At 42.8% G+C, this 18,611-nt stretch overlaps 1 protein-coding gene across 5 annotated transcripts in view; it reads right to left on the bottom strand.

The window, feature by feature from the left end:
* Positions 1 to 5,077: 5,077 nt before the first annotated feature.
* The window catches only part of myt1b (myelin transcription factor 1b), a 34,774-nt gene continuing 21,240 nt past the window's right edge, over positions 5,078 to 18,611 (bottom strand). For all 5 annotated transcript variants that reach the window (XM_029124265.2, XM_020052083.3, XM_020052082.3 and 2 more), the window contains 16 exons: positions 17,734 to 17,868; positions 17,433 to 17,523; positions 17,028 to 17,216; positions 15,431 to 15,645; positions 15,031 to 15,236; positions 12,127 to 12,372; positions 11,830 to 11,990; positions 11,557 to 11,619; positions 11,209 to 11,277; positions 10,636 to 10,698; positions 10,082 to 10,165; positions 8,091 to 8,312; positions 7,779 to 7,870; positions 7,279 to 7,382; positions 6,974 to 7,117; positions 5,078 to 6,683 (listed from right to left, as the gene is read on the bottom strand). In XM_029124265.2, the coding sequence (XP_028980098.2) occupies positions 6,540 to 6,683; positions 6,974 to 7,117; positions 7,279 to 7,382; positions 7,779 to 7,870; positions 8,091 to 8,312; positions 10,082 to 10,165; positions 10,636 to 10,698; positions 11,209 to 11,277; positions 11,557 to 11,619; positions 11,830 to 11,990; positions 12,127 to 12,372; positions 15,031 to 15,236; positions 15,431 to 15,645; positions 17,028 to 17,216; positions 17,433 to 17,523; positions 17,734 to 17,868 (2,228 nt within the window). In that variant the 3' untranslated portion in view covers positions 5,078 to 6,539. The remainder of the gene's footprint in view (positions 6,684 to 6,973; positions 7,118 to 7,278; positions 7,383 to 7,778; positions 7,871 to 8,090; positions 8,313 to 10,081; positions 10,166 to 10,635; positions 10,699 to 11,208; positions 11,278 to 11,556; positions 11,620 to 11,829; positions 11,991 to 12,126; positions 12,373 to 15,030; positions 15,237 to 15,430; positions 15,646 to 17,027; positions 17,217 to 17,432; positions 17,524 to 17,733; positions 17,869 to 18,611) is intronic.

Consider the following 18,611-nt stretch of genomic DNA (forward strand, 5'->3'; position numbering starts at 1 on the left):
AATATAAAACAATAAGTTTTGTGGTGTATGCTTTTGGCACCATGGTCAAACAGGTCTCCAGTCTGCCTTGATTTCATTGTTACCCTGAAATTGGTACTTAAATAATTTCTCTACCACATTCATCTATACTGATTTATGCTAAAGTACATTAAAATTTGCTCTTATTGATGGTCTAAATATCCAGGCATCAGAATTGATGATCCTTCAAAAAGCCTCTTGATAATTTAGTTTTTTTAGGAATTAAATTAAGTCTGTCTTTACGTAACAGAAAAACAAACACTGAGGTTGACCTTCATTCCTGTCATGGCGACATCTTCCACGTTAAAGTGACGTCACCTGAATTTAAGCCACTAGACAGTTTATTACAATGCAATATATTTCACCACCACATCGCGGTACATTGTATCAGACAGCAGAGTGACCTGCCTTGAAGTCTCACTGACCGATGCATTGTAGGCTTTCTGTTCACAACGCCCTCCTGCTTGAGCGACTGCCGTGACATACCTCTGTGTTGACACCCAAAAAGCACAGGCTCACAGACAGCATCTAAAAGATGGCTAGCCCTGATCCTTTGATATCCACTGGTCCACATTTGACTGAGGCAGAGTAATTCACATGATCTATTTCTGTAGGCTATATTTTCTAGGTGTTTTATGCTTCATTTGATGGTGAAAGTTGTTTTTTTCTGAAAGAGCAGCAGGTCTGATTTGAACCCAAGCTTCAGTGGTAAATGCACTCAGGAAGAAGCATCCGAGAACACTAGACTGCCCTGGGCTACTGTTTGACGTTGTTTCTTGTAGATTCCGTCGAGTCCAGCAGATGTCAGTGCTCCTGCATGTCGATGCAGCCTGTCATGAAACACCTAACCCCATTGGTTTTAAATGAAACAAAAATACAAACAGGAAATGTTTCCTTAGGTTTGTCATTCTCCTGGAGCCCTTTACCTACATTGTATGGCCTCGCACCTACAAACACACGCAAAGTCACACACGCACACACACACACACACACACACAAGGAAATTCAAGCGACAGACACACTTGCCTATTGTTATTTATTAATGTTTTTCATAGATAACATTAAAATGGTTCACATCCCCACAGTAAATGACATCACTTCTTTTGTCTGCAACATCGACACAGGGACACATACAAGAACACAAACACACTGTCACAATTTCAGCCCGACTACAGAGTTCACTTCCAGAAGAACGCAGGAGACCCAGACCACATGCAGCCAAGGCCAGCCCTGCTTTACAAAAGGTTAGCAAAGGAACGGCCACCTCTAGAAAAGTAACAAAAAATCCTTACAGTCTATCATTGTGGAAGTGCTTGTAATTTCGGAAGTTAGCAATTTTCAAAAAGATATCTGTAATATCAATGCCTAGAAAATCACCAATAAAAATAGCTCATCTGTGTAAAAATGTGATAGCAGGACAAGCCTTGGCTGGGAATTTTGTCACAAACTCTATGTATTGTTATTTTTTTTTTTTTTTTTTTTTACTATTCTTCAATACAACAACAACAACACTGTTCCTTAATACAAATATGTACAGAGACTTCAACATTTCAAAATAATGCCCTGCACACTAATGCATCATCTATGATAAAGGTTATGTTCATTTTATATTTCCTTTACAGAAACTGTCCATGCAGTTTGGTACCTGAATCATCATTTTTAGATCACAGTTTCTCAACCATTATGACGCATGAACGTGCCACCAACTAGCCCCCCCCCCCCCCCCCCCCCCCAACACAATCCGCCTTGACCTCGTGAAAAACATTTCACCCCAGCCAACCTTCTGAGCAGGATTTGAACCGGGTTCTTTAAATGTAAACACACCAATGAGCGATGGACTGAGAAAAGGCACACATGATAAAACCACACAGCTTTAATCTACAGTACCCACGGCGGGAGTTTGTTTTGGTTTGGTTAGCTCAGTGTCACACTGCACCATTCCGATAGACACGCCTTCCTCCAGGGGAGCTCGAGTGCAGTATGTGTGTGTGTGTGGGTGCCTGTTATCTACTTTGACTTTGTGTTTCTGAATTGAAGGAGAAGGTTTAAAGTGGAGCCACCTAACAACTTGCCCTCCAAGGTGATCGCCCAGAGAGGACAGGCTGTATCTCAGGGACTTTAGAAGTGTCCAGTACCAGAATGGGAAGCTTTGGGCTATTTCCTTTGGGTTATCTTTCCTCTCGTTCCCAGTGTTTTCTACTGTGGTCCGGCAGTAGACAATGTGACTGAAGGGCGACGGAAAGCCAAGTAAAACGAGGACATCGGTGTGTGTTAAGAAATAAGTCTTCAATTCGGTATTACTCAGAGGGTTCACCAGTGTGTGTCTGACTTTGGATCCGAGCAAATAGAAACACAGCGCTTCTAAATGCAACGCTGGACTTTTAAAAGCACTGCACAAGTGGCGTACCGGTACAAGAAATTGGCGGGATAACTGAGCACAGGTCGCGAAAAACGATAACAGAAAACAATCCAGTCCCCTGACATAAATTACTGTCATGCTAAACCATGAAGGTGGCTGAACTGCCCCACTTGACCCCCGATAACTGCAACTACAACTGAAATGAATAGTTTCACACACCATCTTACAGACGCCATGGAAACCATGAGTCATCCACGCTCCATCGCCGTACCATGACTCATCCGCAGACGTTGCCGTTATCACCGGTGAAGTCAAACATAGTGCTCAGAAAATAGCGTTACATCAGCGGGCTTAACATGACCATTTGCTCAACCAACACGTGACAAGTCAGTTGCCGACTGACATTTCTCGGCCTCCATCAGGCTGAAAAACACAGAAATAATAATAATGCAGAAAACACGGTCAGTCCTAATGTGAGGAAAAAGTTAATTGCTCTTCAAAAGGAGAAGTTGTAATTAACACTTGATTGCATTGAGTTCTATGCCTATCTTTAGAAATGTGTTTGACAATCATTCTGCGATGTATCTCAGTACCGTCAGTGAAGTTTTCAATCATTTTAAAAGGAGTCATGCCATGTTGAATACGATATAAATACTCCATTATACTCCTGTAGAGTAGTATTATGGTCGTGCATTAAAAAGGGGAGGAAGGAACAGGCTACTTCCTTCCAGCTAATCAGGTGAATCAACAACTAAAAGGTTAGACAAGACAAAGGACTGGACAATCTGAGTGATGGACGAGCATGAACGCAACCAACATCTCTCACCGAAACCAAGAGGCAAGCCTCTAACGCTACTGATCATTCCATACTCCCACATATTCACATTTATCATTTCACCCGGGGGACTCCATCCAATCCCTACAATCGCCTTAAGTTTTGGCTGACTGGCCTGGCATCCTGTTATTCTGCTGACTTATTCAGCTCTTTCCAGTAATCTGCAAGCCAATCTCTGCTTTCCTCTAACGAGCGAATAGAGGGGTTTGGTCAAAAACGTTTGGTTTGTAAAGTATTATATCCAAACACAATAGCATTAATTGAATAACCTCCACTCCGCTCTCCAGCCACTGAAGCAAAAGGCATTGCAGCCCACTGTACATCTGAAACAGTGTTTAGAGTTACATTAAAACATCCACAGACAGGTCAAATATGCAGTTCTTTTTATCTCTTTTTCCTTCTGGTGGGTTGTACCAGCACATTGCTATCAGCCATGGCCTAGTGTGTTAGACTTGGATACTCAAATGCTGGCATTTTCAGTGTTTTTTTTTTGTTTTTTTTTTAAAGTGCACAAGAGAGTTTCATTACACCAGCTAGAAGCAGAGTTACACCATCCATACCTACGACGGCACCATGTAGTCACAGGGCTAGTTGCAGCGGATCACTGAGAGCAAGTTCCCTATTCACTATTTAAGTTTGTGATCGTGTTTGAGAACCCGTTACAGTGGGCTGACCTCATCTTGACAACACTGCACTGTACAATATAGCGCATAGGTGAACACTATGAAAAGGCCTCTACACACAAACTCACTCACATGAACACTTGGACAAATAGCCAACCATTTAGTTGAAAAATGAGAATAACACACACCTTAACATTTTCAACACGTCCCAATCAAGGACAGGACGGTCCAGTGAGAAGGAAACCTTAAAACAATCTCGAGTAGCGTAAAAGGCTATTTACTTTTACTGCAACCGTTTCTCTTGTTTGAAACGAGAGTATCATTAAAGCCACAGTCCGGCAGGTTTCATCTACATGGTGCTTAACTGTCTCCTATTGATAATAGCTGGTTTTCACCAGAGTGAGACAACTACTCCTCCTCTGTTAAGCAAATACAAGAGATCAACGATAACACTGGAAAAATATATGTATGTTTATATTCATATATATAGCTTTTTAAATTCAATTTATACAGAATGTGTATATATATATATATATATATATATATATATATATATATATATATATATATATATATATATATATATATATATAGCGTACTTACGGCCATCTTGGCAAAGAAATAAAGGCATCTGAAACAATCACAAATCCGTCTGATGCTATGGTCATGTCAGGTGACCAGACATTATACACTGCAAGAATGCAAAGAATCAGGAAAGAAAGTGAGGATTTTAGTGGCACTTTGTGCATAAAAAAAAAAAAAAATCTAGAATAAGGCTATAAAGGTGTAAGCTTATCTGATATACATATTCAAATAAGGTCATCCTACTTGGTGGTTCAGAGTTGAAGACGTCCTTTTAGTGTTTTTGTGCCAAACATCCAGTATGCATATGAACATACTGTAATGGCCCTACAGAGCAGCCGCTCAAAACACTGAGAGAACAGAGAAGAATAATGTATCAAAAGGCATTTTAACATCTAAGGTACATTACTGAATATGTTTTGGGTTAGCCAGGTTTGGCCGCTACAAAACGCTTGCAGAGGTAGCGTTCAACCATTATATCTATTTGTTTTCTTGGTCTATTTTCTTTCCTGACAAAAAAAGCCTACAAATCACTGTCTCTGACACAAAGAGACTCTGGTACCGACAGGAGAGTGATTGCTTCTGTTGGATATTTCCTTTTATAATCCCTAAGGAAGAGCTGCTGGTATGACTAGTAAAGCCTAAGTAATCAAACAATAATGAATATTTTTTATTTTTTATTTAGGAGCATGTTTTATGTATTTAAATATTAGCAATGGATTGTAGGACTACTGGGACACGGCCATCACAGCACAAACATAAATGAAAAAATAAATATACAACCATGTCACAGTCACTTTCTTCAATATTAAATAAATAATAAATACATACTTTCTTTTTCAGTAGTGGGTATCTGAAGATACTTTACAGATAACAGAAATAATATAAAGTAAAACACCTTTATAAAACTATCAAAACGTAGTCAGTTATAAAATATCTGCAATTAAAAATGTAAAAAAAAAGACGATATATAAAATAATTAAGTGTGAACAGTTAACTATATAGCTTTTTAAAAATATGGATGTAGAAGACTCCCCTGTTTGATATCTTTATGGCCTTCGTGGACTAGCAGGGTTGCATTGCTGTTTTACAAAACAATGAAATAAAGTTAATAAATAGATCCAACGAAATAAATACAAATAGATTAACATAAAACGGCAATAAATTACAATTTGAGCAATCATACATTTAAATAATTCATATAACCACAAGTATTGTACCACAAACTATTGAAATGAAGTGCAATGCATCGATGTTGATAAATACTATGGATGTGACTGACAGGATTTGACGTGTAGGAACACTATAACCATCACAATTCCATTCGAAGAGAAAAGGCTACGTCTGCTGCATCTCCTCAAAAATATAACAGGCTCCACTGTTGATCTTCCGAAGATAAAAAGATACCAGCGATTTGTGACTCCATCTTCGTCTAAAGGGCTGTTCCGCCGGCTTGAGACGAGATAAGGAGAGACGTTGACATCTTGCCGCGATGACGACGCTAACACGAACCATTGCTCAAGAAGACCCAAGAGTTCAATGATTCTCTGTTCGCTTATCCTTCAGCAGACGGGCTGCGGGGCCTGGCATCACACGATCTCCCTCCCCTCCTGCCCAGAGCATCTCGTCAAGCCGCCATGTCTTCTTGTCTTTGTGTGTTATTTAGTTGTTTTCTTTACCTTTTTTAGGCAAGTCATATCCGTTGTCTTATAGAGGCATGTCATAGCTGTTGTCTTATCAGACTCACTAGCACGACGTCCAGCTTTCTTTCTTTCCAAATGAATCGGAAGAGTCGAAGAGATCCCTCCAGGATAGGACAGACATGAAAACAACAGAAAAAGCAACAAAAAAAACATATTTTTTTCTTATCAATTCAAACTGAAGGATTTGGTTCTTTTCCACTTCCTCCTCCAATCCCATCAGCAGCATGTTTGGATTTTGGTCCTATTTATGTTTCTTCTTCTTTATAGAATGCTCCCTGGGTTGAATTTAAGTTGCCATTTATAAAACCTGAATGCCCTTTTGGATTTGTATTCTTTCTAAATATACCATAGTCTCTTGACGACATCCCCTCGTCTCCATCTTCATGTCTTCAGATGCTTCTTCCCTATGGGGTTGGTTTTCAGACCTTTATGCCTTTTACAGCCTTGTTAATGCTCTCCAGTAGCGCCTTGTTCTCTGGGTTTTGAAAGCAGTCCTTGTTGTTGTACATGTTAGTCAGGGTGCTCACGTAACTCTCGAAATTCTGCTCAGTGATTGGCTCATGCTAAGATGTGAAAATAAGGAATTTCAGTTACTGATAGTGTGTTTCTCACAGTAAACAAACTGTTTATTAACTATACGTAAGTACATATAAACTGTATGTAAACGTATACAAACTGTAACTAATAGCATATAAACTGTACATTCACCAGGTATGGTATATATTACTATATATGAACTGTATATATACTACGTACAGTATATATTACTGCATATAAACTATACATAAACTCTATACAGTATATATTACTGTATATGAACTGGACATAAACTCTATGTAACTGTGTAACTTACCATGTGCGGAAGGCGTATGTTGGCCAGGCTGCGAATCAGGGCATGACTCAACCCTGACAGCTCCATGAACAGAGTCTCATTCTGCTCCTCAATCAGCTTGTTCTCCTCCTCAATGTTCTGAAGATTCTTCTCCATAGAGGAGATCTGCCCCAAAACACCCACACAGCAAACAGACCTCGTTAACTGGAGATCAGGCACTTAGCATTAAATCACAATTAAAAATGTTAGATATTAACTTAATAGTGTGACTGCCATTAAGGCTGTGAATCCGGCACATACACACACACACGCGCACACGCACACACCTGTGTCTGCAGGTTCACCATGTCTGTCTCCATTTCGTTGTTGGTCTCGTTGAGCTCATTGATCTCCTTGTTGAGTTGTTTGATGTCCTCGTCATTATCCAGAACTACAAGGAGTAAAAGAGGAGAGATCAAGATCCCCTTTTTTCGTCAAGTGAATTGACACCATACCATAATTGCATCAGATTACAGGACAACTGGGCCTACAATACAGTCTGAAATAACAGACGGATGGTGAAACCACATTTGCAAGGACAGGTGTGGAGTAACGAAATTAATGGAAGCTTATTAAGCATCTAGTTTCCCTATGCCATTGTTACAACCTTTCTGGTGTCTAAAAGGCTGTTTTGACAAAAGCAGTGCGCTTGGTTCCTGGTTCAGGAACTAGCACTACACAGTGTTTTCAAAAGATCATCTCATGTCACCGTCAACGCTTTGAATGTATCAGTCAGGTGAAAAACCAAAAGGTGCTCCCTTGGGCCCCTGTGACATTGTGCTCCTACCATCGCTCGCTCTGAACTTAGTACTTAGGTACTCGTCCCCAGGGAACTTGGCTTTCTTCTTGGCAAAGGAGGCTCTGGGACACCCGGAGAGACTATGAACAGGGGAGGAAAAGACCAACATCTCGTTACATTTTCGAGACCCAAAAACAAACTGCAGACTTCTGATGCAACCGCAGGTAATAATCCTCATGACAGCTGCACCGGGATCCGCCGCGTGCCCGGGTTGCGTGAGGAAGCCACCCGCGCGCTGTGATTGGCCCGTTACCTGCAGTGCGTGAGGAAGCCACCCGCGCGCCGTGATTGGCCCGTTACCTGCGGTGCGTGAGGAAGCTGCCATTGGCGTGTCCCGATCCGTCACACCCGGGGGTGGGGCAGGTGGGGCTCTCGGTCTTGAAGGCCTTCCAGGAGAAAAGGTTGCCGTTAAGCATGCCCTCCTTCTGCCTGCGTGCGGCCAGGGGGCACCCGTAGGCACTGCGATGGGTGGCGTACTTCCCACTGATGTGACCCAGACTGTCGCAGCCAGGGACAGGGCATCTGTAGGGGAGAGATGGAAAGGACTGACATCAGCACATCTGCTGATGTGACACTTGCAGAGAGATCAGATGGAAGGCACAAAGTAAGTGGTCTTTATAGTTATATTATAAAAGTTATTTATATATATATATATATATATATATATATATATATACACAGTGGATATAAAAAGTCTACACACCCATGTTAAAATGTTTCAATTACATTCAAACTCTTTCAACAATGAGATCCCTCTGATGCTTTGGAAGCTCTCTGCGGACCATGGCATTTGCTCTGAGATGCAACCGAGAAAATGTCAGGAAAATCCTAATAGAAGAGCTGAACTTTATTTGTGATAAATCAGAGTCACTTTAAATGATGGCAGGTGTGTAGTGACTTCTATTTAACATGAGTTTGAATGTGATTGGTTAATTCTGAACACAGACACATCCCCAGTTATAAGAGGGTGTGCACACTTATGCAACCAGGTTATTGTAAGGTTTTTATTTTTCATGTTTCCCCCTCGAAGATTTCAGTTTGTTTTTCAGTTGAATTGTTCACATTATAAGTCACATTAAATTGTGGAAAAAATTCTGACATTATTTATATTTGTCTCATTCTTTTACATCACAAAAACCTGGCATTTTATCAGTAGACTTTTTATATCCACTGTATATATATATATATAAATATATATATATAGCTACATTGTAGCTAGCACATTTTTCATGTCATGGGTTGCACCTCCGTCGTGTCTTTACAATTGTTGTCAATGTTCTGAATGTTTTCTAAACATTCTAAGGGATTAAACTACACTGTAGGGGCTTCAAATGATGACCACATTGTTAAAGTGAAAAACTTTGCCGTCATCACAATGTCATGTACATTCGGCAGATGGCAGTATTGACACTGGCTTGCGAAGTCAGTCAAAAGCAGCTGGCGATAGAAACTATTGCTATCTGAAGTAGCTAGCTAAGTAGCTAGGTATCTTGTTTTTTTGCGGTGTAGATTAATATGAAATGACAAAGGAAAATGACCAGACCCCCATCACCCTCTCACTGGCAGCCATTTTATCTTCCAGTAGCCAACACAAATTTACTGCCAGTAAATTCAATTCGGTGACATAGGAACTATGACAAAGGGTTTAGCTACTATTTATTTGCCTTCTCTAAAGATGGCATCACGATTTCAAGCCTCAGTAGTATATTTCAGTGCCCATCTACAATTCAGGGAGTAGAAATTCTTAGTTGGTCATCACCTCCACAACAAACGTTCAAAACAAATGTGCAACCCATGAATCCAACACATTGTTTACTACAGTGTTCCATAGCAACTAAAAAGCTACCCAACAATAAATAACGTTATTTATCCAGCAATCGCTTTCACATTAAGAGAGCATGCTCGAAGGTATGGCATCACTTTCGTGGCATCATGTTGTGGTGGCAAAACAAAGCAAGCACATTCAAAGAAACACATCAGCTGACGGGTCAGCGGACAGCTGGGAGTTTTCAGAGAAAAGCAAGATGTCATGTATTTCGGAAGAGATGTGATCTACACTGCTATACTCTACCACAAGCTACAGTAATACGAGTCAGCGCAGTGAGTCTCAGGCCTGGTTGGGTTTGGCGCTGGTGTGATGACGTCATCTCTAGGAGACAGACTGGGCTGGGGACAAGCCATCCTGCCTCTGCTGGGAGGTCAGGGTGACCGCCTTTTACTTTTAGAAAGTTACTTTTACCGTGTATCTTAATTAGAAGAAAAAAGGGCGTGGCTTTCTTAGTGGTACGAACTTTAAGAGCTCGGAGTCCTCCTTGTCGTCCTTGATGGGAGTTGTTTTAAATCCACCTTTCTTGGCACGAGGGCACCCAGACAAACTGAAAATAGAAAGTATGAAGCCGATAAAAAAGGGTGGACAAACACCTTCAACAATCGTCTCTCATGGTGGTGACGTTATCGTTTGACAGGGATGGAACATTAAATGTAAGCATGTTTTTGTTTATTCTAATGCCGAAAGGAAGTGCATAACTGAAAAATGTAATAAAAAAAAAAAGATGTATTTGAAATATTGAATCCAACAAAATATATATGAACCAAACGGAGAAAGATAAGCATATAAAAAAAATGGACAGAACTTTATTTTGACAATTGTGGATGGCTGTGTGAGTCCTGCCTAAAACTACCAAGATCTCGCTCTAAGCTTCTCTGGCATTATGCTTCTGTGTGTGGGAGAAGGAGAGGAGAGGAGAGGGAGACAGACGCTTGTTTTGTGACCGTCTCCCAAATGAGATGGTAGGTAAGTAGGATTTGTGGAGGTAGATTGGTGATTCACTGGAGAGCTCTGTACCTTCTGTGGGAGGCGTAGTTTCCAGTGTTGTGGCCTGATCCATCACATCCAGGAGTGGGGCACCTGTGCGACAAAGGGTTAAAGGTCAGTGCACCATCAAACAGAGTCATGTGCCGGAGTCTGGTGTAGGGGGGAACTCAGCTCCCAACTCCAGCCCCCATCTGTCCTGTGGGGACAAGGTTTTCCAGCCCCTCTATGTAAAGATTCTCTTCAAAAGGTTTTAAAACTCAATAATAAATTGAGCAGTTACATTTGTACCATGCCAACTGATTATTCTGCTGGTGAAGTTGGGTGCAGAAACAGTGGCGTTAGCATTAGCAGACCTAGTATTAAAACAGTAGTAACAGCAGTGTTAGCATTAGCAGACCTGTTATTAAAACAGTAGTAACAACAGTGTTAGCATTACAAGACCCACTATTATAACAGTAGTAACAGTAGTGTTAGCATTAGCAGTTCCAGTATAAAACAGTAGAAACTGCAGCATTAACAGAATTGTATTGATCACTTTAGCATGCAGTGGTGGCAGAACCACTCTGTTAAGTTAAAGAAAAGCAGAGAGGAAAGCAGACATACTTCAGTTCAGTAGAGTGGGCGGCCATGAGGGAACGAAGACTCTTATCAGCCAGGGGACACCCAGAAAGACTGAAGGGGGAGGGGGAGAGAGAGAGGAAGGGATGGACAGGACAGAGAAGAGAAAAAGAGAGACAAAGACGAGAGAAAAAGTGGGAAAAAGACAGATGAAGAGAGGGAGGAGGAACAATCAAAGAAGGAATATAGTTTGAGGTCATTGGATAAAGTCTTTGGAAACAGAAAACAGCCAGCAAGGCAAACGTTTGTTTATTGACGCTGTGTTCATGTCCATAGTTTTTGGTGTTACAGTAGCCACCGCGAGTCCTATTCTCTGTGTGATGGTCTCTGTACCTGCGATGGGATGCATAGTTTCCAGTGATGTGGCCACTTCCATCACAACCAGGAGTGGGACACCTGGAAAGAGAAATGGAGGGGTGAGGTGAATGGAAAAAATATCAGAGGAAATAGGTTCAGAATGTCAGAGAGAGAGAGAGAGAGAGAGCTGTGCCTCTCTTAAGGGATGCTTTGAGCAGCTGTGTATGAGTGTGTGTGTCTATTTTAGAGTCTGTCTGTGTGTCTGATGAAGTGTGTGTGTGTTGGGGAAAGGAGGGGGGGCGTGCTTACAGGAGCACATCTTTCTTGCAGTCTTTGGGCTGTTGGAACTGGACCTTGAAGTTTGGGGTGGTGACCTCCCCAGGGTACGTCCTCAGGTCGGAGTGATCCTGCATCATGTCCCCGTCCTCAGGGTCCGACGAGGCAAAGGACCGCGCTGTGTGGGGATCCCCCTGACCCCGCGCAAACAGGACACACCCTTCAGTCAGTTTGAATGACTTTAAACGTTGCAACGCATGATGGTTAAATGAGACCGGAACGGTAAGGATGGGAGTAAATGAGGGGTGGAGGAGCTGACAGAAGACACACCTCCTCCAAATCCTCTTCGCGCTGGCGATTGGGTGTGGTGTAGTCCAGAGGCTCCTCCCAGCGTTCCTGTTTGTAGGTGTGGCCTGTGTGGGGCGAGGTCATGCCACTGCTGCCTCCGTGGTGCAGGGAGGAAGAGGAGGACGAGGGGTCAGAGGAGTGCAGGCCAGGGCTGCCGCCCTCTCGTTTCATGGGTTTCTTCATGCTCAGGTCCAGAGTTCCATTCTCATCCACCTCGATGTCCATGTTCTGCATGAAGGCAAATCAGACACTGATGACAATCACACCACAACCCATGTAAGTCCTAGTTCTGTCATACTAAAAATCATCCTATAATAGTACTAATCCTGTCATACTAATAATCATCCTATAATAGTACTAAACCTGTCATACTAATAATCATCCTATAATAGTACTAATCCTGTCATACTAATAATGATCCTATAATAGTACTAATCCTGTCATACTAATAATGATCCTATAATAGTACTAATCCTTTCATACTAATAATCATCCTATAATAGTACTAATCATGTCATATTAATAATCATCCTATAATAGTACTAATCCTGTCATACTAATAATCATCCTATAATAGTACTAATCCTTCATACTAATAATCATCCTATAATAGTACTAATCATGTCATATTAATAATCATCCTATAATAGTACTAATCATGTCATACTAATAATCATCCTATAATAGTACTAATCATGTCATACTAATAATCATCCTATAATAGTACTAATTATGTCATACTAATAATCATCCTACAATAGTACTAATTCTGTCATACTAATAATCATCCTATAATAGTACTAATCCTGTCATACTAATAATCATCCTATAATAGTACTAATCCTGTCATACTAATAATTATCCTATAATAGTACTAATCCTGTCATACTAATAATCATCCTATAATAGTACTAATCCTGTCATACTAATAATTATCCTATAATAGTACTAATCCTGTCATACTAATAATCATCCTATAATAGTACTAATCCCGTCATACTAATAATCATCCTATAATAGTACTAATCCCGTCATACTAATAATCATCCTATAATAGTACTAATCCCGTCATACTAATAATCATCCTATAATAGTACTAATCCCATCATACTAATAATCATCCTATAATAGTACTAATCATGTCATACAAATAATCATCCTACAATAGTACTAATTCTGTCATACTAATAATCATCCTATAATAGTACTAATCCCGTCATACTAGTAACCATCCTATAATTGTACTAACCCCTTCATACTAGTAATCAACCTATAGTAGTACTAACCCTGTCACACTAAAATGATCCTATTAAATTAATAACCATATCTTCCTAATAATCTTCTTGAACTAGTCTGATCCTGTCATCCTAATAATTTTCCTAAACTAGTCAAAGCCTGTCATTCTTATAATTGTCCTAAACTAGTCAAAGCCTGTCATCCAAATAAGCATCCTAAAATAGCCTGACTCTGTCATCCCATTAGTCATCCTAAACTAGTCAAAATCTGTCATCCTAAACATTTTCCTAAACTAGTCAAACCCTGTCATCCTGATAATCATCCTAAACTAGTCTAACCCTGTCATCCTAATAATCATCCTAAACTAGTCTAACCCTGTCATCCTTATGCCCCACCTGCCCGTTAAGACTGAAATCTCTGTGGTTTAATGGACACACCGCCAACTGTTCACACTCCGTTTGTATTGGCAGGTCTATAAAGAGGGGGACCTGGGAATCGGGCCTTCTTTTTAGTGTTCTTCTGAAATGGAATTCATATGCGTTGTAAAACGAGCCGGTGAAATCAAAGCCGTGTGCTCTGCAGCACGGCGGCGGAGGGGAGAGAGGATCGGGCTGGTCCCAGAACGGTCCCTGGCTGATTAGACGGTGCTACTGAGCTGCTGTGGCCATTAATCTTCCATTTTTATTCCCCCAAAACCATGTCAGGAAATCGAAAAATGATGAAGCAGTCACTCTCCCCACCAAGGTAAAAAGCATTTAGAAAATCCCAATATGAGGCAGAGTGCTGCTACAGTAACACCTCCTGTGCACAGACAGACAGAGGAGGAGGGAGGAGGAGGAGGGAGGAGGAGGAGGGAGTGGAAAACAGGAAGAGAGATCCGGCCAGGAGATAATGAAAAAGACCTGGCAGACAGAGATCCAGGGAGCAGCCTGATGGCTACATTCAATAACAACATGAAAAGAAAAGAATAAAGAAAGGAGAGGGAGGTGATGCAACCGCACCTCAACATCATCCTCTCACCGCAACATCATCTTCTTCCCGCAACATCATCCTCTTACCTCAACACCATCCTCTCACCGCAACATCATCCTCTTACCTCAACATCATCCTTTCACCGCAACATCATCCTCTTACCTCAACATCATCCTCTCACCGCAACATCATCCTCTCACCGCAACATCATCCTCTTACCTCAACACCATCCTCTCACCGCAACATCATCCTTTTACCTCAACACCATCCCCTCACTGCAACATCATCCTCTTACCCCAACATCATCCTCTCACCGCAACATCATCCTTTCTTCCCAACAGCATCCTCCCACCCATTCTCTCTCCTCAGAACATCCTCTATCCTCAACACCATCCTCTAACATCAACAATACCCTTTCACCTCAACACCAGTCTTTCATCAGTCATTTGCTTGGTAGTGGATGAACTTAACACGTGTATAACTCCTGCTCTCCCGATTGGCCTAATAAAGGTGCTGTAGTCCTGACTGGCCTATTAAAGGTGACTTCACAAGAGGCCCACAGTACACGCCCTGGATCAACTGACCCCCCCCACACACTGGGGGAGGCTTTCAACAGCAAAATAAAAATGTGAAGAGCATCCCCAAAAACGACAAAGAATTCATCGGGACCTTGCCTACCTTGCTGGCCAGGTCCGGGGTCTTGGTGCTCAGGTTCTCAGGCCTCTCCCAGCAGCGTGTGGACAGGTTGAGGATGGCAGTGGCGGCCATGTGGGCGGCCTGGGCGTCGTGGGAGTAGTCGTAGGCCGCAGAGGAGGACGGGCTCCTGCCATAGCCTCCTGGCAGGGTGAGGGCGGGGGAGGGGGAGCGGGGAAACGAGGGCTTGGCTGACGGGACAGAAACAACACAAGTTTAAAAAAAAAATTAAAACAATTGCAACACAAAATGCAAAAGGCAGTAGGCGGGTGACACGCGATGGGAAATGAAAAGTCTGTCCGTGTACACCCAGTGGAGGGCGAGGTACTCCCCGAAAGGTGTGTTATCTAGTGTTTTTTGTGTGGGTCGTCGTGCGCTCCCTCACATTTGAAGGCTTTGGGTGAGGTTTCGCCGGCCGGCGTCTTTGGGGCGAGCGTGCGCTTCCCGAACACCTGACAGTCGAAGCTTGCATAGTCGAAGGAGACCTTGGAGTACTTCTCCAGCTCCTTGGCCAGGTTGGCGCGAGGCGTGGCCGGTACCATGGTCGGTCGGTACTGCCCCTGGCGAGGCACCTCCAACTGCTTCACGAAACACATGGGTCTGGCGGGGCGGGAGACAAGAGGGAGGAACAGTCGTCTTAGGAGGAGAGCGAAGGGATTGAAAGCTCTATCTGCACAGGGCACGTTTGTGTTGTAGAGCATGCATGGAGTTGGAGCTCATGGACCTCAAACCGACTCCTTTCCCCCAAATCCCCCACCACCCCCCAACCCCACCCTCTCCCCCCAATCCCAAATCCCTGGTCTGACACAGCAGCCACAGGCTGGGAGCCTATTAACACCCATCAGACCAGGAAGGGCTATGGCACCACAGGTCCAGCAGTCTGTCCCTCATGGCTCAGACTCAGAAAGACTGGAGGAAGGACGATGTGTTTACAGACAGACAGGCAGGCAGGCAGACAAGCAGAGAGACAGACAGTCTCAACGGAAAGACAGACATTACGAACAGGCAGTGGCTAGCCAGCCGTGTGTTTTCTGACTCTCTGGCTGCATTCTGTATCCAAGGCAGAGCGTGTGGATATCTCTGCTCTGGTGTGTTCTCCAATGCAGCCAACCGAGGAGCTCATTTATTTGAATGACAAGGAAAATAACAAGGCCATGTTTATTATGTTTTAATCCTCGGCGCTCTGTCGGACCACAGACGAGATTCCTCAAGGAAAGCAATTATAATCCCTGTCCTCTCAATGCCCTATAACTCGCATTAATTAGCTTATCGGCCGGGCATTATTAATTAAAATACCAAGAATGGAGTATGTACTTAGCATAATACCGCTGTCTGGCCGTTAACACTAATTATCATTCTTGATGATGGCGGATATAGAGGCTAGACAGCGAGGTGACACAACTAAAATCACTGTCCTGATTGGACAGGGACGTCTGGGTTGACACGGTCCCGCCTCCCCAACGGTCGGCAAACACCACAACTACAACAGCAGTCAAGGTCAGTGAGGTCACTGTGTGCTGTCTCCATGACATCCGGTAGCCTGGCGACTCACACTACAGCCTGCCTCTGCTCAGTCAAACCTTCGTCAGCAGGCGTGACGTTTGACCATCAGAGAGGAGTCTGGGTAGCCAGGCAGCCCGCCTGCATTCACTAGACCATGTTAATAACAGCTGTACTAGAGAGGGTGAGAGCAGAACAGAGAGGGATGGAAAAAAGACAGAGGGACAGAGGCAGAGAACGGAAAAAAGTAGATAATGGGGAGAAGGAGAAAGAGAGAGGGAAAAAGAAAGCGAGAAAGAGAATGAGAGAGGGAGAAAGAAAGTGAGAGAGAAAAGAAAAGAGAAAAAAAGAAAGAGGGATTGATAAAGAGACAAAATATAGAGATAGAGAAAGAGAGAGCCGGTTAGAGAGAAAGAGGGAGATAGACTGCGATAGATAAAGAGAGAGATGTGTGCCCAAGAAGAAAACGGAGCGTTTTTTACCTCAGGACTCTGTCATTGTTGGTGAGACTTCCCTTGAGGTGTTCGCTCATTGGCTGGGAGAGATGCTGCTTGTCGCTCATTGGCTGGGTGAGATGCTGCTTGTCACTCATTGGCTGGGACAGGTGCTGCTTGTCAAGGCTATGGGTCTTGGACAGCTTTTCTGCGGCTGCAATGGGGCATCCCGACAGACTGGGACAAGAACAGGAAGGGAGGGGAGGGGGGAGGGGGGAGGGGAGGGGAGGGAGGGAGGGAGGGGAGGGAGGGAGGGAGGGGAGGAGAGGGGAGATGAGGAGAGGGAGGGGAGGGGACAGTGAATGCTGAGGTAGAGGAGTGAGGCTGCTGTCAACGTATGTATGCATCAGACTGACATGCTGAATACACACACTCTCAGGGAGGCGGCTGTACCTGCGATGGGTGTTGCGGTTGCTGTTTACATGACCCTGTCCAGTGCAGCCTGGAGTAGGACACTTCAGCACGTTCTCGTGCATGGCCAAGACTGCACACACACACACACACACACACACAGACAAAATATCTTTACTCTGTTGTTTTTAGTTCTACGCCGTACAAGAATGAGTGCGTTCCTTTCACCGGTTCATCGTACTTTTACTTTGCTCTCCTTCCAAGGTGGCGGACAGCTAAACATTGGAATTCCAATCATGATTATTAGCAGTAACATCAGAGGGTTTTTGGGATAGGTACTGACTCTCAGGGGGGATCCTGTCCTTGTGCGGGCAGCCTGACAAACTCCGGTGGTGGGGGTAGAGTCCGGTCACGTGACCCGTGCCGTCACAGCCTGGGGTGGGGCATTTGATCTCCCTCTTCTCTGGTCGGCCGCCTTCTGCAGAGAAGGATGGAAGATTAGGACACACGTGACAAATGACTCAGGCACCCCCCACAGCCCGGAAAGGAGTCTCCGCTAAATGAACGAAATGCAAACACAGAAGATAATGCTTGACCCTCCTCCTGAAGGCTGTGTCCGTCGTGGCTTACGCAGTTAAATGAATAAGCCTAAAAGAAAACCAAGCGTTCAGACGCACGTTGTTTACTCCACCAAAATGTTTATGCACAACTTGAATAATTTATTTTATTACCAACTGAACTAGACTGAATATTTTATTCGGTTTCGCAATTCAAATTTAATTGATTATCATTTGTTTATTTGTACTTATTCTAAAATAATATAGTGTTTTTATGAGCAAATACAAACTTACTGCCCAGATAAATAGCTTTAAACAATTTGGTCTTAGCTGGCAGAGTACTGTATATCTCCAAAAGAAAAACATATTTAATAACTAGGATTTAGGAAAACAGTTAACATCAATGATCTAACAATTTATTTCTCTGTTTAGCCATATTATATTCCTATGCAACATGTCAATACATTTTACCGAGATGTCAAATAACTTTACATAACCTCTACATTGGCTTTAAATAACATTTACATGAACTTGTCACAACCTCTACAATAACTTTACATAACCTCTACATTAGCTTTAAATAACATGTACATTAACTGTACATGAATTGCTTTGTGTACCTACGCGAGTCCTAAAACTCCAGATCAAATTGTTAACTAATCCG

Source organism: Esox lucius, chromosome 12, assembly GCF_011004845.1.
Source record: "Esox lucius isolate fEsoLuc1 chromosome 12, fEsoLuc1.pri, whole genome shotgun sequence".
In the NCBI taxonomy this organism is placed as follows: domain Eukaryota; kingdom Metazoa; phylum Chordata; class Actinopteri; order Esociformes; family Esocidae; genus Esox; species Esox lucius.